The sequence below is a fragment of the Pimephales promelas genome, chromosome 22 (genome assembly GCF_988280905.1).
Source record: "Pimephales promelas chromosome 22, fPimPro1.hap1.1, whole genome shotgun sequence".
NCBI classification, from domain to species: domain Eukaryota; kingdom Metazoa; phylum Chordata; class Actinopteri; order Cypriniformes; family Leuciscidae; genus Pimephales; species Pimephales promelas.
This window is the reverse complement of record NC_142790.1, coordinates 2915139-2937691: the sequence shown is the minus strand read 5'-3', so window position 1 is coordinate 2937691 and position 22553 is coordinate 2915139. Positions and strand designations below refer to the sequence as shown.

The 22553-nt window shown below is 34.9% G+C and overlaps 1 protein-coding gene across 2 annotated transcripts in view; it reads left to right on the top strand.

Annotated features, from left to right (window-relative positions):
* Positions 1–22553, top strand: part of fars2 (phenylalanyl-tRNA synthetase 2, mitochondrial) — a 181251-nt gene that overhangs the window by 101448 nt on the left and 57250 nt on the right. For both annotated transcript variants that reach the window (XM_039690544.2, XM_089125540.1), the window contains exon 6: positions 2589–2740. In XM_039690544.2, the coding sequence (XP_039546478.1) occupies positions 2589–2740 (152 nt within the window). The remainder of the gene's footprint in view (positions 1–2588; positions 2741–22553) is intronic.

The window sequence follows — 22553 nt, the reverse complement described above, 5'->3', positions numbered from 1 at the left end:
GCAAACAATTCTTAAATATATACATGCATGCATAGGTATTTATATATACAAATAAATTATATACAGCACACACAAGTATATTATGTAAACACAGACTTTTATTTTGGATGCGATTAATCGCAATTAACTTATTATTATTATTATTATTATGTCACATATTTTAGTAGTTATCATAAATTAGGTATCATTTTAAAGCTTACAAACTCAGAATTCATCCTGTGAAAACCGTTTTGAAATTGGACGTTGCGTTACCATTGAAACGGTATTCTTTATTTGGCCCCTCCCCTTTTGGGCATCATCTTTCATAATTTAGTATGAAAACCTTTTCTAATCTTGGCAAAACACATATTGTCAGAAAGGTCTGAGTCTGAAGGTTCCATAGTTAGTGACAGAAGTGATATTTGGATAGAAATGTATTCATTTGTTATGGCAAAATGCATACAATTAAATTCAATGGAATTCAATGGCACCCGGTGGCTATTTTTGGTACTACGCCTAAACAAAATCTCATGGGAACTTATATTTGTGTGATATCAACTTCAAATTTGAAACACAACTTGGTTAGATATATAGCTTTCATTTTATAGTAATTTTATAGAAAAAAAATATTTTGTAAAATATTTATTTCATATTAAAAAATATATATTAATAAAGTATATTTGATTTACTGTAAATTATAACTTCCATAACTTTTTCATACTTTAATTTCTTTGAAGTGCTTTCACTTCAGTAATAATCTGCCGATCGTTTTCTTTAAAACAAGACCAAACTTAGGTCTACATTCCAAAGCATTCTTGAATTACAACCATTTAAGTTTTGTATAGTGCATTTTAATGTCAATTATCAAAAAGGGGGGTGACAGGTAAAGGCTTAAAATATACTTATGAATACTCTACAGAAGCTTCTGGAGTCGTTTTAGTGAGAAAATATTACTTCCGCGTCTGAAAATGGGTTTTGGGGAGCTTAACGCAACGGGCGGGACTCGGGAGAGCGGTCGATTCAAACTCTGCCAATCAAATTAGAGGAGCAAAACGGATGAATAATAATGATGTAAACACACACTCGGTTTGAGGGAGTTTATCATTTTTCCTGACCCTCTCCTTACAGATTTCATATCATTCAGCGGATCTGCTTTCTCTTCTCTTGTGGGAGATACTGTTGGTGCTTTATCTTTAGAAGAATAAGGAGAGTTTCTGTTGTAAGCAGACTAGCCCATGACTCGCCTCAGGGTGTGACTGTCGACTTAACCTCAGACTGAAGAGAGGTGTGTGTGTGTGAGTGTGTGTACTTGTACAACTATCTTTGTGAGGGCAGGTTTTGAGTTTTTTTGAGGAAAAAGAGAGTGATGACCCGGTCCTCACTTTCTGAGAGCGCTTGTTTGTGTGTGAGGCTCGTTTGAGAGTCAAAACTTGGTTTTAGGAATAAGGTTATAACTACTGTAGGTAAGGGTCGGGTTAGGCACTTGGTTGTGATGGTTAGGATTAGGAGCTAGAGATTGCATTGTCAATGAATGTCCTCAAAAAAATTCATGTACAAGTGTGTGTGTCTTGTGCCTGTTTTGAATATCTCTTTTTGCATCAATTTATTTTTGCATGCATTGTATTTTTAGTAATTAGAAATTACTAAAAAGAAATGATTATAAAGCTGGAGTGTCTTCTTCCTGGGGAGCAAACTAAAAATGCAGTATATGTTGTTTTTTTTTTCTCTTGACTTCACTGTAAAAAAAAATATTGTTGGTTGAACTTAAAAAAGTAAGTAACCCGGTTGCCTTAAAATTTTAAGTTCATTGAACTGAAAAAAAGTGAGTTAATACGATGAAGGAGAATGATTTAATCATCAGAAACTCAAAATTATATGTTATGTGAACTAAATAAATTATTTAAGTTGATTTGACAAAAGAGAAAATGTTGTGATTACTACACTGTAAAAAAAATATTGTTGGTTTAACTTAAAAAAAGTAAGTAACCTGGGTTGCCTTAAATTTTAAGTTGATTGAACTGGAAAAAGTGTGTTAATACAATGAAGGAGATTAATTTAATCATCAGAAACTCAAAATTAAAAGTTATCTCAACTAAATAAATTATTGTAAAGTTGATTTGACAAAAGAAAATATGTTGTGATAACAAATCTTGAAAATATTTTTTAGTAGCTTTGTCTGAGGAATAAAGTGAAATAAAGTGTCTCTCCCTCCATCATAACTTTATCAAAAGTTTTAAGCCAATGACAATGTTTTAAAATAATAAAAATAATAATAATAATTCATTACATTTGTATAGCGCTTTTCTCGGCACTCAAAGCGCTTTACATAGAGAGGGAAGATAAAAAAAATATCTAAAAATACATTTAAAATGTGAGTAAATGTCAGGCTAATGAACTAAATTTCTTGTCAGAAGTGTTTATTGTAAACAGTTTGAATGATGTATTTAGCATTGGTGTATTTTTAAAATGTTTGCATTTGCTGCCATTTTACAAAAGCAGTAACACTAATGTCCTTATTACCACCCGTTATATTATTTTTATCCTTGTGCTTCTCTACACGTGTCCCAAACTCACACATATCTCTTCTTCTGTGTTTCTCCCAATCGCAGCCTCTCAGTAAGTACCCTCCGCTCTTCAATGACATCTCTTTTTGGCTGCCGGCCGAAGGTTACACAGAAAACGACTTCTACGACCTGGTACGCAGCATCGGAGGAGACCTAGTGGAGAAGGTCACGCTGGTGGACGAGTTCACGCATCCAAAGTAAGAAATCACACACACCAGATACGAACATGCTTTGAGCCGGAACAAAGCCACTGCTTTACCATATAGTGTGGCCAAACAGACAATCCAGTTGCAGTTCTGTCAAAAATGCAAACATCCTATTCTTTATCAGCATTTAAAAGATCTTTTAAGAAAAGAAATATCTCAAATAATATAAATCAAGTTAATAAATTAAGAAAAAAAATAGGTATTAAGATGTGCTTTCAGAGTATGAATATATATACATGTATATATATATATATATATATATATATATATATATATATATATATATATATATATATATATATATATAATATTTCTATGCAATGATTGCATAAAGTGTCTTTATACAGACTTTTTAATGTTGTATACATTTGGAATCAATTCATTTACACAGCAATATCAGCAGTATACTGTGACACTAGGGGTCATAGCAGGCATAATGCAGTCTGGCTTTAATGCAGCATTATGTCTTTACACCGACTTCTGAGCAGGCACAGAGCAGCCTCTGCTGTGTGAAGAAGCCGATAAATACAGCAAATGAAATACACAAAATACACTACAATCTCATTACATTATGTGTCCAAAAGTCTATTCTTCTTCACTGAATGCATGCATGCATGAATGAATGAATGAAACACTAATGAATGCACGAATGAATACAATGAATGCAGAAATTAATTAATTTATGAATGAATGCATGAATGAATGATTGAATGAATGAATGCATGAATGAAACAAATGAATGAAACACTAATGAATGCACTAATGAATACAGTAATGAATGCATGAATTAATTAATTTATGAATGATTGAATGAATGCATGAATGCATGAATGAATGATTGAATGAATGAATGAATGCACCAATGAATGCATGAATGAATGCACAAATGAATTAATTAATGAATGCACGAATGAATGCAAAAATGAATTAATTTATGAATGATTGAATGCATGCATGAATGAATGAATGAAACACTAATGAATGCACTCATTAATTAAAGAATGAATGCACTAATGAATGAAAGAATGAATGCACGAAGGAATGCACAAATGAATTAATTTATGAATGCATGAATGAATGCACAAATTAATTAATTAATGAATGCATTAATGAATGCACAAATGAATTAATTTATGAATGCATGAATGAATGAAACACTAATGAATGCACTTATGAATGAAAGAATGAATGCACGAAGGAATGCATGAATGAATGCACAAATGAATCAATTAATGAATGCACGAATGAATGCACAAATGAATTAGTTTATGAATGCATGAATGAATGAATGAAACAATAATGAATGCACTAATGAATGCATGAATGAATGCACCAATGAATGCATGAATGAATGCACAAATGAATTAATTAATGAATGCACGAATGAATTAATTTTTGAATGATTGAATGAATGCATGAATGAATGAATGAAACACTAATGAATGCACTAATAAATGAATGAATGAAACACTAATGAATGCACTAATGAATGCATGAATGAAACACTAATGAATGCATGAATGAATGCATGAATGAAACACTAATGAATGCACTAATGAATGCATGAATGAAACACTAATGAATGCATGAATGAATGCATGAATGAAACACTAATGAATGCATGAATGAAACACTAATGAGTGCATGAATGAATGCACCAACGAATGAATGCATGAATGAATGATTGAATTAATTAATTAATTAATGCATGATTGAATGAATGAATGAGAGAGAGAGAGAGAGAGAGAGAGCATGTATGCACAGCTGTTGATCCATCATGAAGATTTGAGTAAATTGCCATGTTCTGTCATGTTTCTTTTTGTTCATTTCTATTAGTCGTTGTTTGCAATCATTGTTAAGCTCGTGGCGATGCAGGGGAGAATGCTAATGCTCTCACGCGGCTGTTGGCAGTGTGGCGTTCATCTATTGACAGAGGAGCAGGGGGTCAACAATGCTTAATGGCTTGGCTTTCAACTCTCCATTTTATGTTGGATGGTGTTTGTCAGGCTCTTCAAACTCATTAGCTCTTTCTTCCGCCGTCCATTCACAAACACTCTCACAAACCACAGAACGATCCACGTGATTTTCCCAGAATGCAGTTCATACGACACAGCTCTTCCTGAACACGTCTCCTTTAGTGGACTGCAGACGCTGTTCTCGGGTTGCCCTTTTTCTGTTTCCTCGCCCTGTGACATCAATAATTCATTTTTAAAGAGGATGAGAAGTTCACCTGCGGGCACAGCGGTCCGACTGTCCCGAGTCCCCTCTACTGGAACAGACCGTGTGTGTGTGTGTGTGTGTGTGTGTGTGTGTGTGTGTGTGTTAAATGATACAGCGAGAACCTGCAGTGCGTAAAAGAGACGCAAACATTCATCTCTGTCCCTGCTCTTAATCTTTTTTAAATAGCAACCTTTTCCCTCTCCTTCCCCTAATGACATCCATAAATAAGATGACATCATGAGGTGCTGCAAGGCTGTAATAGCCCATACGCCAGCTAGAAATTGAAAGAGATTGGTGTTTGTTTTGCTCTCTTTCTAATTCACTTCGAGCCAGACCTATGTTTGTGCACACGTTTCTTCGAAAACAAATATATTAGTTGAACGGTTTCTAGAATAGGTTGCGATTCGTCACGCTATAAGTGTATTTCCACTGCGAAAGTACTTTTAGAAGTCGCTGTAACGTACGTGTGTGTGTGTTGCGGAAATCTCCTGCAGCTAATTTCCTCTTTATGATCATTTTGCTGCAGTTGCGTCAATGCCTGTAAGCTTTGCTTCATACTTTCTACAGCCAGAGAGAGAGAGAGAGGGAAAGGCCGAGGGAGACGTCAATACTTACTTTAAACCACTTCTCCAACTTCAAATCACTAATTACAGCGAGAGGGCGGCCAATCACATCTCATCTAGCCTCCAACTGTCTCTGACCGCCAGAAATGTCACATTCACAATATTGTGCTAATCATTTTCTCTCTTTTTCTCTGCGGTACTGCTGACTCGGCAGTTCGGAGAGCTGGTAATATGATGAGATTGGCAGCGAGTCTCCCATCATACTCTTCTTCAGTGCGGTGAGGACGTTTCTGGCATCAGACGTGCCCTGAGAGAGTCATCAGAAACATAACAGTTTTCCTTTGTGCTCTCTGTTTTACTTATACACTCTAAAAAATGCTGGGTTGTTTTAACCCAATTTTGGGTCAAATATGGACAAACCCGAAATGTTGGGTTAAAAATGTAATGTAAAAATTTAACCCAACGGCTGGGTTAGTCCATATTTGACCCAAAGTTGGGTTAAAACAACCCAGCATTTTTTAGAGTGTAACAACACTGAGGATTTACCCTCAAAAATGAGCAGATTTTGACAAATTTGCGGGATTGTCGTCAATACAAAGCAATGAATATCTAAGATTCCAATCCTTTTATATATATATATATATATATATATATTAGGGCTGGGTAATAAATATCGATTTCTCGATATTAATCGATTCTCATTTTTACGAACCGATATCGATTCTTAAATCTCAAGAATCGATTAGTCATCCTGTTTCATTTGAATGAATGGATCATTGTATCGCAGCTGCGCGCATCCAAAAAATCGTAGTAATCTTTGTCCTTTGTTACTATTTATATGAAACAAAGTCTCAATGTTCAAATTACGTCCATTTTCTTTAGAAATTCAAAAACATAAATAGTGTTTTGGCGCTGTGGCGTGAGATCGCTCTGGAGAAGCAGCAGCGCTGATCTCTCTTCCGGCTTAATAATACCAGTCACAGCGCCAAATAAACATGAATGAGCATCTGAAAGTGTGTTAAAGATAGAGTACAACTTATCGAAATCCGGATCATGTGACATTGATTCGCTCAATCAGCGTTTCAACCGTGGAAAGACGTCAGTTAAACAGCTTGTAATCAATGTCATGTATCGTCATATTTACCTCAGAAAACCCACATAAACTCGTTAGTCAGCTAGAAAAAATAACTCTAGAGTGGAGCATTTTGCTAAATATATACACCATATTACATATGTTACGAATGTTCTTCAATATTTAATGCATATTTGAATAAATCTGGCAAGTTTTTATGACATACACCATTTAAATGTTTATATTTCATCTTCTTATTATAAAAATAAATAAAAGTGTAATTTAAGTGTTTGTATAGCTACAAAACAGTTAATTATTACCTTCATTTTAGGCTAATGAAGCCTATAGGCTACAACTAGACTCCCATAGTTTACAGCATTAGTTAAGAGATTTGATTTCCTTGAGAAAATTGGCCATTTATTGTAACTGATATCCAAAATAATCAATATTGAATCGTATAGAAATCGGAATCGAAATCGAATCAAATTGCAAGCTTGTGAATCGAAATCGAATCGAATTGTGAAATTTCGTGTCAATGACCTAATATATATATATATATATATATATATATATGAAGAGTTCAGATGCAAAAGCCTCTAAATGCCATTTGAAATTTTCTTCTTTAATGATGATTTTTATCAAACTTGTATATTTAAGTTCAGTAATTTCACTTAAATAACAATTAACAGGTAATTATCATTGTCATATAAGTGAAATTACTGAACTTAAATATACAAGTTTGATAAAAAATCATCATTTTAGAAGAAAATTTAAAATGGCACTTAGAGGCTTTTGCATCTGAACTCTTCATATATACACTCACCTAAAGGATAATTAGGAACACCTGTTCAATTTCTCATCAACCAATCAAGAAAACAACTTATGATTTAATAGTGAGCATTAAATTGTCTTTCCCGAAAGTACTTTATAGTTCCACAACCTTGAGCAAAAGGCTTGGAAAAACAAATGAAATTGTAAAACTGTCCACCCTGTTACCTTTCTGAAGGCATAATTACAGAATGTTCCAACAAATATTGAAATCTATTCATGTAGCTTGGGATAGGACTATGTAATTTATTAACATTTAAACTCATGCTATGGTGTTATGTGCGGCTGCCAAAGCGTGGCTTGAGGATTTGAGGTGCATTACTGTTAGGATTGAGTCAGGACAGTTGTTTTGTTTATTAATAGTCCAACAGCTGATGATAGTAGATTATCTATCATTGTTTTCTTGTATTTTTGCTTGATCATTTTGAATTTAGAGGCACAAGTTCTCAAAGAGTGGGTTTTAGTGTGCTAACATTCATACGTTAAACTTTAAACAAACCCTTAAACTTAAATTTGAGCAATTGTGATTGTGTTATTTGCTTAACAAAAAATTTTATTTTCCCCCTGTGACTCTACATCGCTGTGTATGCATCAAACCAAAAGAGCAAAAATATTGCATAAATCAATACACTTTCCAACGCAGTGTATTTATTAGCACTTCACTTATTTGTACTGTAATTCAATCAAGTTTCTCAGCAGGCGTATCTGCTGACAGAAGGTAAATCTACCCGCGATCTGTTGCTAACAGTATATTCTAAACCCTACTGCAGATTCCCCTTACGACTGAAATGCAAAACCCAAAGGTTGGAAGTCATTTATAGTAAGCTGAGATATATTTTAGATGTATTTTTGACTCGCGCATCCTTGGCATCACAGCATGAAAGAATCAGGTGTGCCTATCATTTATTCCGTTTCCAAAAATGTTTATGGAAAATAGTTTGCTGAAGTTTTTCGAGTTGCCCAGATTGACAAATCAAATCTTAATGTTTCAACTTAGACAGTTAGAGAAGAGGTAAGTTGCATTATTAAGAATATGCACTGTAAAAATGAATATGCTTAATCTGATTAAAAAAAATTGGCAACAGATTACAAGCATTTTTATTATTAATTAAATTTAACAAATTAGAATTGAGTAATAATTAATCAAATTATTCCTTAAAAGTTAACCATTTAAAATGAGTAAAACTTAAAACAACAGGCAAAAAAAAACCAAAAAAAAACATAAATTTAAGTCACCATTATGGTGATCGGTGTTTGTTTTGAAATGACGGTTTTCTCCTTTTAATCAGGTGTCTTCAATGTTGGCAATATAAAATAAATAGTTCTTAATTAATCTTTGATGTCTGTCTGTTAGTGAGATATTTTTTTGGTGTAAACTTTACTCATTTTAAATGGTTAACTTTTAAGGAATAATTTGATTAATACTCAATTCACTGTAAATTATTGTTGGTTTAACTCAAAAAAGTAAGTAACCTGGTTGCCTTAAAATTTTAAGTTGATTGAACTGGAAAAAGTGAGTTAATACAATAAATGAGATTAATTTAATCATCAGAAACTCAAAATAATAAGTTATCTGAACTAAATAAATTATTTAAGTTGATTTGACAAAAGAAAAAAATGTTGTGATAACAAATCTTGAAAATATTTTTTTACAGTGTTCTAATTTGTTAAATTTAATTAATAATATTGCTTGTAATCTGTTGCCACAATTCTATTGATTAGATAAAGGATATTCATTTTTGCAGTGTGTGCAGGTTGTGAAATAGGCATCTGAATTTTAAAAAGGGCCAAATGTCAGATTCAAGATTAACGTTTTCCAGCCATTATATAGTAGATGTCCATATCCTTCAGAAATGTCAAGGTATTACAGGTAAGCTGTCCAGCAATAAACATTTCTGATGATTTGTAGCACCTGACATTCAAATCATATCCAAGTCTTTCCCAATGGCAATATATAAAGAATGGAAATGTCAAAGGAAACTTTCAATACAACTGAAGTGAGAGCAAGCGAGCAATGCAAATGTTTAGTTTAGAAATGTCTCTTTCCGTTTAGTTGTAGCAAGCAAGCAAGCAAATTTTATTTATATAGAACTTTTCCAAACAAATGAATGCAGCAAATGAATTCAAAGTGCTTTAACAATTAAAAGCAAGTACAAAATACAGGTAAAGAACAATAAAATTAATAGAAAATACATACATATACACATACATACACATACTGTATATACATACATATGAAGGATTTATTCGAATAAAATAATAAAATAAAAATTCAATTAGAAACATTGTAGAATATTATAGGAAGGCCAATTTAATTTAGACTTAAAGCTATTTATATTTTCCGCACGTCTTACTTCTTCTGGGAGACGAGGAGAATAGCGACTAAACGCAGCATCACCAAATCTTTTTCTTCTACTATGTGATACTGTTAAGAGTAAAGAATTGGATGATCTGAGTTGTGTGCATTATTGGCATGACATATGTATTTTTAATCTTGAAATGATGCTAAAATGCAGTCTAAAGTTCTGAGCCTACCAGAGAAAAAGTGTGTAATTTTAATTATACAAATGTATACGCTCAATTTATTTGTGCAAAGTTAAATGTAAATGGTGAAAACCTAAAAAAATTGTGCAAATTGACTAAAGAGGTAATATTATATTATGTAAAATATATAAAACTCTCTCTGTCTCTTGTAACATGGAGCTGTTTGTTTGACACCAATAACAAATCTCACCTATCAGGCTGATAGGCACTATAATCCAACACAAATCTGCATTTATCGGCCCGTAACGCTGTCAGGTGTTATCGAGCAGAATTAATTTGGGAAAGTCGACAGAGCTGTCAATAAATCTGACAGCTGTGGACAGCGGATCTGACGGATTTAACTCGACTGAGCGCTTCAAACTCCTGATGATTTACACTCTCTGCGGTGTAATATAGTGTTGTTCTGCTGGTTGGTGTGTTATTGTGGGCTTTGATTATGGGATGGGTGACGCCACCTGTAGTAATATCATATATAAGAGTGTCAGGATTGGTTTTGACGCTCTCGTGGTTGTGTATTTAAATATGTTGGATGCATCACATCAAAACTGCATCATCAGGATTTATGTCATGCTGTGATCAGCGTTTGCTTTGGTGTCAAGCAGTTAGTGTGAAAATGAAAAGGTGTGTGTGGTTGAGAGATGCTCGTTTAGCACTTTTCTAAACATTTTGATTTCATGGCAGTTAAAAGTTTTGTTATATATATATATATATATATATATATATATATATATATATATATATGAATTATATGTAGTAATGGCCAAAAGTGGGCCTTTATTCAAATATTATATATATAACACACAATATACACAATATTAACACACACAATATTAAGTGTTGTAGTCAATGTTAGATTTTTCCTTTGAGCTTTCATATAGCCTATGCTTTTTAGCTTTTTAGCTTTCATATTTAATGTATAAATTATATATATATATATATATATATATTCTATCTCTACAAGTTGAGAACTTGCTTAAGTTCTAATTTCTCAAAAGTTATTTGCATATGTAAATTTGTGAATCTATTAGTGCTGGGCAATGATTAATTAATCGCATCCAATATAAACTTTTTTTTTTTTTTTTTTTTACATAATATATGTGTCTGTACTGTGTATAATTATTTTGTATTTATAAATGCGCACATGCATGTATATATTTAAGAAGTAGTTGCATGTACATACTGTATATATATTTATACAAAATTTGTAGAATATAAAAAATTATTTATAAATAAATAACACATTTTTCTTAAATACTGTATGTGCATGCAAATGTGTGTTTTTATATATACAAAACAAATTGTACACAGTACACAAACAAATGTTATAACTTCAAATGTTATAATATGTTATATATGTTATATGTTCATGTTATAAAGACTAACTTTTATTTTGGATGCGATTAATCACGATTAATCATTGCCCCGCAGTGCACTAATATATTCACAAATTTACATATGCAAATAAGTTTGGAAAACGTAGAACTTAAACGAGTACTTAATGCTTATTGCGATGGGGAAAAAATCGAAACCTGATTATAATATTATAATCTGAACCCTTATTATAATGAATTTAGTGGAAACCGATTTTTTCTTTTCTTTTTGGTTAAGATTTTAAATTTGCTGGCTGAATGACAGAACACAAGGGAGAGCGAGAAGATAGCTGTCAGAAAGTGTGAACCTACATGACTGCAGTTGCGCTAAGCATGGCCGGTCAGGTTGAGAGACAGTGGTAGGAGTAAAGGATGAACTGCTAGCAAATGGTTGTCCTCATCAGCAGCTTCTGGAAGAGCCAGACTTGTTAAAAATCTGCCCTCTTTATCAGAAGCCCGGGGGGATCCTTCCGGAAAGAGCTACAAGCCAGCAGGCTAATGTCTGCCACCATTACTGAGCCAGTGTGTGTGTGAGAGAGAGAGAGAGAAAGAGAGAGAGAGAGAGAGAGAGAGAGAGGAGTGTATTTAATGGCCCATGGCTCAGAGAACGTCAACTATAGCCTTATGAATAATGGGGTGCTGTTGACGATGCAAAACTGTGCAAGGGAAGATGCTATGCATCACATTACGCCTCACAAACATGCTCAAACTCACACATACACACACATCTACATTTTCCATCTACCTAGTGAATGGCACTAAAAAAACAGATGAAGTTAAATGTTTAGTCATATATTGGATCAACTAAATATTGGATTTAGGCATAAATAGTATTTTAGATAAAGTGAGAATGTGTTAAATTAAAAAATGCACAATAAGAAATCGGATTGTGAGATCTCAGTTTGGATATGTAAAGCCACAATTACAAGAAATAGTTCGATTTATAATGAGCTTTAAAGTCACAGTTGTCACAGTTACAAGAAATAATGTCGCAATTGTAATATTTAAGTTCACAGTTTGGATATATGAAGCCACAGTTACAAGAAATAAAGTCACAATTATGAGTCATATTTGGAAGATAAAAAAGCTCAGTTACATGAAAGTGGCAGTTATGAGGTTTAAAGTCACAGTTAGGAAATAAAGTAGCAATTGTAATTAGGGCTGTCAAACGATTAATCGCGATTAATCGCTTCCAAAATAAAAGTTTGTGTTTACAAAATATATGTGGGTGCACTGTGTATAATTATTTTGTATAATATATAAATACACACACATGCATGTATATTTAAGAAAAAAATATTATTTATATATAAAATATTTATATTTATATATAATATAAATTATATATAAATCTATACATGAAAATATTTCTTAAATATATACAAGCATGTGTGTGTATTTATATATATATAAAATAATTATACACAATGCACCCACATATGTTATGTAAACACAAATTTTTATTTTGGATGCGATTAATCACGATTAACCAATTGACACCCCTAATTGTTATACATTCACATTGGGATAAATAAAGTCGCAATTACATGAAATAAAGTCACATTTGGGAGATTTACGGCCCTGTTTTAACGATCTAAGAGCATGATCTAAAGCGGAAGTTCACTTAGCTAGTTTAGCTAAGTGAATCCACTTTTGCTAGTTTGACGATAGGAAAAATAGTCGGCACACCCGGTGCATGGTCTAAAAGGGTCTAACTATTCTCTCACTCAGTAATGGGTGTGTTTTGTCAAGTCAGAAATTACATCAAGTCAGAATTACAAGAAATAAATTCGCAGTTGTGAGGTTTAAAGTCACAGTCAGGAAATATAAAGCCACAGTTGTAACATTTACATTCACAGTTGACGTATATAAAGTCAGAATTACAAGAAATAAAGTCATAAGTTATAAGGTTTAAAGTCACATTTGGGAGATATATGGCCACAATGACGAAATAAAATCACAAGGGTTAGTTCACCCAAAAATGAAAATTCTGTCAGTATTTACTCACCCTCATGTTGTTCAACCCCGTAAGACCTTCGTTCATCTTCGGAACACAAATTAAGATATTTTTGATGAAATCTGAAAGCTGGATCACTCCTCCATACTAGTCCATAGGCTTCTTGAGGGAATGAAACTTGCCGGCCTCGAAACGTCATTAAAGACATCGTTAAAACAGTCCAAGTGACCACAGGGGCTCAATCTTAACTTTATCAAACGACGAGAATACTTTTTGTGCGCAAAAAACAAACAAAAATAACGACTTTATTTCAACTATCAGGTTACTAGGTTACGAGTCAGGTTACTAGTTTAATGTGCTGCATTAGATTTTTAACACCGTTGAGTGCATTAAGGACCAAAAATGGCCACATATTAAACATTGCCTAAAATATGATATATTATTATTATCAAGTTAAATCTTTTAACCAGCATCAGTCCTCATCATAACTACCAAAAATGTATTCAATTTCAGGATTTTAACCCTTTAATTGCCAGTTTTGTTTGCGAAACCATCGATTTGTATAAGAGGAAAAAACACAAAAATTCAATTATTTTCAATAAACTAAATGCAAAGAGAAAACTTTAGATTTGGATTATCACAGTCCCACTTTGCAAAAAATCCCACTTAGCGCGTTAGAGACCAAAAATGGCCACCTATTAAACATTGCCTATTGCCTAAAATAAAGTGCATTTCCACCCATAGGGAATAAATATGTAGTGACGTCATCTGGTGGAATACACTATATAATGCAAATATAATGCTTTTGCTTCAAAATGAAAGGATGTTTGTGCAAAAATCATGTTTCATGTATTACTGACAGCCTCAGATTTAAACAACGTTTTAATGGGTTTCAATGGGCCATTTTTGGTCTTTATGGTGCTGAGTGTTACTATTTGATCTACACAGTGTGTGTTATACATATTTTGCAAAATGGGATCACATTTTTTACATGTATCCAAAAAGTCACAATTTTGCCAAATTTCATACCATTTGCATTAAAACAGCCAAAATGGTCAAAGAAATTAAACTGCAAAAGACCAAAAATGTCCCTAATGCAGCATAAGGGTTAATAACGTAAGCTTCTGTTGTTGTACGTCACACGCATCACACACATGACCAGCGTCGGCCAATAGTGAGCCTACGTGTGACGTAGCTTTACGAAATCAGACTACGTTAACTGACTACAGGCCCATGGAGAAGGAAGTGAATAGTTGAAATAAAGTCGTTATTTTTGGTTGTTTTTGCGCACAAAAAATATTCTCGTTGTTTGATAAAGTTAAGATTGAGCCACGGAAGTCACTTGGACTATTTTAACGATGTTTTTAATAACTTTTCGAGGCCGGCAAGTTTCATTCCCTCAAGAAGCCTATGGGCTAGTATGGAGGAGTGATCCAGCTTTCAGATTTCATCAAAAATATCTTAATTTGTGTTTCGAAGATGAACGAAGGTCTTACGGAATTGAACAACATGCGGGCGAGTAAATACTGACAGAATTTTCATTTTTGGGAAATAGGAAATAGGCTTTCATACATTGCTGGCATCATTGTGATATATTTAAGATTCATCAGTGCACGTTATTGAAAAACTCATTTGTTTTCTCCACAAAATACATTTTTGTAGTTCCATGCAGATGCCACCCAAACAGCTGCAAGTGAGATTGTGAATAACGGCTACCGTAACTTTCTCTAGGATTTATAGACCTCTGTGACCAGGACACTACCAAAACAAACCGTCCTATCAAATGAGAAGAACTGATCCAGAATGGCTGATTTCAAAGAAGTGACCAAAAAGCCAGGAAGAGTAGCAGAGCGAAGGAAACTCTCCAGACATCAGCAGTTTTTTTCTGTAGTTCTCAGATTCAGACACTTCTGATAAATGTGAAGTCCGCCTGGGGTTCGCTAGAAGCCTTGTGACAAAATCTAAGAATAACTCAGTCTCAGACTATTAATTAAACTGATTCATGAAATTGAATTAAACGACTTTAATTCAAAAGCAGTCAATGCGACCATACTTTCACTGTAAAAAAAAAAATATTTTCAAGATTTGTTATCACAACATTTTTTTTCTTTTGTCAAATCAAAGTAAATAATTTATTTAGTTCAGATAACTTATTATTTTGAGTTTCTGATGATTAAATCATTCTTCTTCATTGTAATATCTCACTTTTTCCAGTTCAAACATCTTAAAATTTTAAGGCAACCACGTTACTTATTTTTTAAGTTAAACCAACAATATTTTTTTTACAGTGTTTACTGTCACCGTTATGAGTAGTTTTGTCCAAAATATGAAGGGATATCCTGAAATAAAGTATATTAGAGAGATATTCAGAGACTAAATCCATTTTGGAATAATGTAAAGGCAAAACGTATACAATGTAATGTAAATGTGCCCATTTCTGGAAACATTTTAGATTAAATTCTATTGAAGTTAGAATTTAAAAAATGAAAATATATTAAAGCCAAACCTTTACTGTATGTTGTCCGTGCACTGTAGAAAATGGTACAGTGTATCTACTCAGTAAAATTAAAATTAATTGAAATCAGTATTGATTAATTCAATAAAACAATGTTTAGAATTGGGTATTAATCAAATGAGCTATTTTAAAGCAAATCTTTCAAAATGAGTGACATTTATGCAAATAAACTTATATTTTTAACTTTTAATTTTAATGGGAGAATATCCATGTCCTACAGAAATGGAACATCCAATTTTAGTGTAAGTAAGAGACTGAATTATCATTTTTGGTTTGAATTATCACTTTACACTGCCATGCTACTGTGTGCTAGTAATGAATTTACTGTTTTGTGTGATTAGACGAGATAGTTTAGCGATAAATCTGGGCTCAACCAAAAAAATGCAAACTAAATCGTCCATATGTGAATGCAAACTAAAAAAAAAATTTAACAAAATTTTAATTTTATGACACGTGAAACGGTACATTGTAATAATGATCTGTAATGAGTAAAGTTCATTCATAATGAAATGTAATAAAGAATAATGATCTTATTTAGCAGCAGTGTATCATTTTGCGGTGGGGTCAGTAAAAATGTTGGCGGTGGCGAATGAAACACTGATTTACAGCAGAAACTCCTCAGCCACGAGCCCTGTAAATGTCTTGACATTTCCTCCATTGAGAGGCATTACCCTGTAGTATACACATTTTACAACTCCTCGTTCTTTCCACTCACTATCAGTTTTTGTTTGAGAAAGCCTGACTCATTCTCTTCAGTCGTCGTAAAATCCTCGCCTGGGCGTTCTCATTATGAACGCTGATGCACAGCCAAAGCTAGGAGAGATGAATGAACGCGTCTCTCGCACGCTCAGACGAGGCTGACTCACTTCACTTCCACTGCTGGTTTGTCAGCTTTTACTCAGCGTTCGGACTTTAAGAGGTTAATTAGATGACGCTTTACTGGAGATATGTTTATGGAGCAATCTGTTATGAAAAAAGACACGGACGACACCCCATACATACTACACACTATACCGAGATTAGCCGAGAAGAGTCAGTTTGCACTGCGTCATCGTGGACATGTTTTACACATAATCCATTCATTAATAGTCAACATGAAACAATATCCACAGAGCGTTTGGCTTCCTTAATGCGACTCATGTTGGATAGTTCTGGTCCTGGATGTTAGTGAGATAAAATGCATGTTATAGCAAAGGCTGTGAGTGTGTCTCTTAGTTTACACACACACACGCATATATCTGAGTTTGAGATGAGTTTGCTTTGAACAAAAACATGTATTAAAGGAGTAGTTCACTTTAAAAAAAAAAATGCTGATAATTTACTCACCCCCATGTCATCCATGATGTCCATGTCTTTCTTTCTTCAGTCGAAAAGAAATTAAGGTTTTTGATGAAAACATTCCAGGATTTTCTCCATATAATGGACTTCAATGGGGTCCAAACGGTTCAAGGTCCAAAAGACAGTTTCAGTGCAGCTTCAAAGGGCTTTAAACGGTTCCAGACGATGAATAAGGGTCTTATCTGTGCGAAACGATCGGTTGGTTAATTTAACGAACAAAATGAATGAATTGACCTGGATAAAGATTCGTTCATTTGGATGAATGAGGTCGAACAGGAGAGTCACACAGAACAGAGCACGGTGACCATTTGTGCTTATAAAACTTAAACTTCGTTATTTATTTTTGAAATGACCGATCGTTGCGCTTGATAAGACCCTTATTCATTGTCTGGTGTCGTTTAAAGCCCTTTGACGCTGCACTGAAACTCTCATTTGGACCTTGAACCGTTTGGACCCCATTGAAGTCCATTATTTGGAGAAAATCCTGTATTGTTTTCATCAAAAACCTTAATTTCTTTTCGACTGAAGAAAGAAAGACATGGACATCTTGGATGACATGGGGGTGAGTAAATTATCAGCAAAAGTTTTTTTTTTTTTTTTTTAAATTGAACTACTCCTTTAACGTTTTTGATCAAAACACTCCAGGATTTTTCTCCATATAATGGACTTCAATGGGGTCCAACCGTTTCAAGGTCTAAATGAGAGTTTCAGTGCAGCTTCACAGGGCTTTAGACGACACCAGACGATGAATAAGGGTCGTATCTAGCGAAATGATCGGTAATTTAAAAAAAAATAAATAAATAAAAAAGTGCGTTTTGGAAGCTCAAATGCTCGCCTTGCTCTGTTTTGTGATGTGTGTTCGTGACTCTCCTGTTCGAACTCGTTCATCAAAATGAACAAATCTTTTTTTTCGAGTCATTTCGTTCGTTCAATGAACAATGACTCAAAAATAGATTTGTTAATTTTTGACCTTGAAATGTTTGGACCCCATTGAAGTCCATTATATGGAGAAAGTCCTGGAATGTTTTCAACAAAAACCTTAATTTCTTTTCGATTGAAGAAAGAAAGACATGGACATCTTGGATGACATGGGGGTGAGTAAATTATCCAGGGTCCCCTGGTATGGAGCTAGACACTGTTTCCACAATTCTCTATGCTTGGCGCTGCTGATGATCACTTGGCTGAGTGACGGACTGCTCTTCGCTGCGGGGAAAGCTATTTGAGTCCGAGCTTTTTGACTTTGGTTGTACTCGTCAATATAGCTCCGGATTTTGTGTCTGAAGGTTAGGCGAGAGGTTCCTCGCTTGTTCTTACCACTGACTTTGATACTCCTGAGTGATAGATGTGGGCTGGTTCATCCTCTCATGTGAAGACAGTGGCCCACGAACTCTAGCTTTCACTTGCAAATGGTCACTCTGACTGGACGTTGTTTGGTCAGTCTGTAGAGTTGCTCGTTTGTCATATAGGCTAAGCCACGCCCCCTCCACTCACTCGGACACACGGTCAACATTCAGGGACAGGCGCTATATATATATATGTTTAAGGCACGACACACTACATATGATATTATTTAATATTTCTGATTATTAAATGAGAAATGATGTGGAGCAGGCATTAATTTTATCTGTCGCGATTTCTTTGGGTGTTTTTGATGAAAACAGGTTAGGTTAATATAATTTTTACTTTGGTTACATCAGCAAAATACTAAAACCATTACATTTTTATTACATTTACATATAAAGGTAATACATTTTGATGAAAGATTATAAAAACAAACTTTTTTCCCCTTCAGAATAACATGCGCTTATAAATCGTACACAATATCAACAGGAACATTTATTAACAAAGCAAAATATTAAAGGGCGGGTCGATTTAATTGCTTTCTTAAATATACGAGACATGTTACAGACACATTAGAGGTAATATATCAATTATCCAACGATAAGACTTGAACCCACGAGTGTTTTACTTTAGGAGAGTGATGATATTGTCAGATGTTGGAGAACAAATTGGTTGTTCTTGAGCAGCAGAGTGAGCAAAGCTCTCTCTCTCTCTCTCTCTCTCTCTCTGGCTGTCTGTCTCTCCACACCCGTCAATGTGTGTATTAACTCTCGACTCCCTGCTGTGTGTATAGGAGCAGGCAGTGTTTAATGGCGTTAGCAGGCAGGAGTGAGTTTAATTGTTCCACCTCTAAATTTATAGAGGCTGACAGCTCGTGGCGGGGGCTTCTGGGTAATCTGTGTGTAATTGAGAGTAGAGGTCAACAGTGGGAGACGGCAGTGCCCTGCTAAATCCCACGGGCCTTTGAGTGTCTGTAACTACCATTATCACTGTGTTCACTTTACACATTACAGTAAAAGCACTAAAATGATATTTGGCTTTATTATAAAAAAAAAAATACTATTTATTTGTATAAAGCAAGGGATGGCGTGGATGGCGTGTTTCTTATTAAAGGGTTAGTTCACCCCAAAATGAAAATTCTGTCAGTAATCACTCTCCTTCATGTTGTTCAAGTCTTTCGTTCATCTTCAGATCACAAATTAAAAGGATACTTTAGGATTTAGCATTAAGCTTGTATTAGTATAAAACCTGTAGTATTTTCAAATTACCATGCTTTCCACCCTTATATCCCCTGAGACGAGAAATTTATGTGTTTTTGTCTGAAAATCATCATTTTGCGTCATCGGAGGATTTTTTTGTCCAAAGGCTAAAGACTACAGTCAGTAGTCGGGTCTGTCCCGCATGTCCTCAACCCGCCCATAGAGGGCGATCTCACTCACAGAATGAACACATATGCTGCGTCCCAATTCGCTTACTTATACTACGCCCTAAAAGTATGTACTCTTTTTGTGAGGAAAAAGTACATACTTTTGAGTGTGTAGGCAAGCTTTGGGACATACTATCACGTCATCTTTAACGGACGGCTCTGTGCATCCTGTCACCGTAAACTGCCCTGTCAATCATCTTGTCACAGTTAAAATCCTCCATTCTATCTAATTATTTTATTTCCTACCGTTTCGGAGAGCACGTTCATCTGCCAGTTGTGGGTCTTTCATGCTCTCCTCGTGTTTGCAATTTGAATATAATGATGCGTTTAAAACGTAATAGCTAAACGTGTCTTTACAAAAGTTCACAATGCTGCTGCAAATGCAATATAATGTGGACAACATTGAATAAATTCATTTTCGTCAGGTTAGATACTGATAATTAATCACTCGAAGCTCTTTATCTAAACCTCTCTACACAACCGCGGGGACTCGCGCGTCCTCCGTATCGTCTGTAGTTTTTTTTTTTACACTTTTTACTCGTGTTTGTAGTTCTAACCGAATCCTCGTCCACCGCGCAATGGTTTGTGGGCAATATCAGCCGTTAGAGTGTCCATCGATCTACACTTCGGATTCCGACCGGAAAAAGTAGACCATCCGGGTATCTTTGAAACACTCATTTCAACATACTACGATTTGGGACGTACTAATTCTATTTTCGAATACTATTTAGGACGGATAGTATGCGAATTGGGTCGCAATAGTGTCGGCCATCTTTTTTGGAAGCTAAGCTAGCAGGCTCTTGTTCTGTGGAGAAAGCGGAGTAGTCGGGGTTACCGCCCTCTTTTTCCCGGACATGTCTGTCCGTCGATGTCTTTGGCTTTGAATGGGTTTCTGCAGTCGCCATTCATTGTTTACATGCACAGCTTTCGTTTCAATCTAACTGAATTCATTCCGATTGGTGGATCTGAATGTAGTGTTTGCATGAACGCTCAACAAGTGATCGGTTGATGTGCGTTTTAACATTGCTAAGAAAATCCCGCTCCTCCAAGAGAGATCCGAGAACGATGCGTCTCACAGGCGTCGCTCATCGGTAATCACGCCAGCGGCCTCGCGCCCGGACCTGAACCCCAACACACAACCACAGGTGTCTGAATGAGAGTAAACTGCAGCTCTGGTCCATTTTATTTTCAACAAGCATATGTGGATGTGTGTTTGACTGTCCACTTACTTGGTCCGTGTTTTGTGTATGATGGAATGACATTTACCACAGCTTGAATGCAGAATCAAAGTAAGTGGTGGGACGATTGGACGTCAACTCAGCCCTCCAGGTTGTGTGTCGGTGTTGAAGCCCATGTGCAGGTGTGCTGTCGTCACACTACCAGTCTCACAGATGAAACAGGTGTGTGTCGTCTCAGACAAGCAGTCAGTCGGCACCAGTCCCCAATCCTGTCAGAGCAGACCCTTCAATGGAGCTGTCACTTCATCACTGAGAAGGAGAGCGAGAGAGAACGAGAGGATGGAGAGAGAGAGAGAGTGTCCACCTGTCAAACCCGAGCATTGCCATCGCCACAGTGAAGCGCTGCTGATGAGTTGGAAATACTCGGTGTTTTGCCGCTGTGGGGAGAGAGATATCTCACGTTTCCTTGGGTCAGACGAGAGGAATTCTAGGACAGATGGAACAAAGTCTTTCTGTGGCTTTCATCATTTGCAGCCAGACAATTGTCTGTTCATAAATAGACTGCAACAGTGACTGCCCACTTTTTCAGCAGCCTTGATATTTTTTCCCATTCATTTCTTCCAAAGGCTTTTAAAAGATTCTTCAATAAACACTTCTAAGCCTTGAGCCAATGCTCCACTATATATATATGAAGAGTTCAGATGCAAAAGCCTCTAAATGCCATTTGAAATTTTCTTCTTTAATGATGATTTTTATCAAACTTGTATATTTAAGTTCAGTAATTTCACTTAAATAACAATTAATAGGTAATTATCATTGCCATTTAAGTGAAATTACTGAACTTAAATATACAAGCTTGATAAAAATCATCATTAAAGAAGAAAATTTCAAATGGCATTTAGAGGCTTTTGCATCTGAACTCTTCATATATATATATATATATATATATATATATATATATATATATATATATGTGAAGACCTGCAATGCACAAGGCTTTAAAAGCCACCTATGTCAAAAATGAGATAATAATATTGAGTGAATGCTCTCCGCACATAGTATACGTTCATCAAATACTTTCACTTCAAACTCATTAAATCCCAGCCTCAGCCCAAATGCCGGTACTTGGGTAGAAACCTATACAAAGGATATTCTATATCTGAAGTCTTCAAATAATATAGTGTGTGTGTGTGTGTGTGTGTGCATGTATATATATATATATATATATATATATTAGGGCTGTCAGTTAAACTCGTTATTAACGGCGTTAGCGCAAACCCATTTTAACGGCGTCAATTTTTTTATTGCGCAATTGTCTTTTTATCCTAGCAAACATTGTAGTTTTTTTTACTTTTGCAACAGGACGCGGCATGTGCGGCGCTGCGCTCTGAAACCTATTCATTTCAATGGCTTGACCAATTTCAATCTAGCTAGACCAGAAACAAAACAACA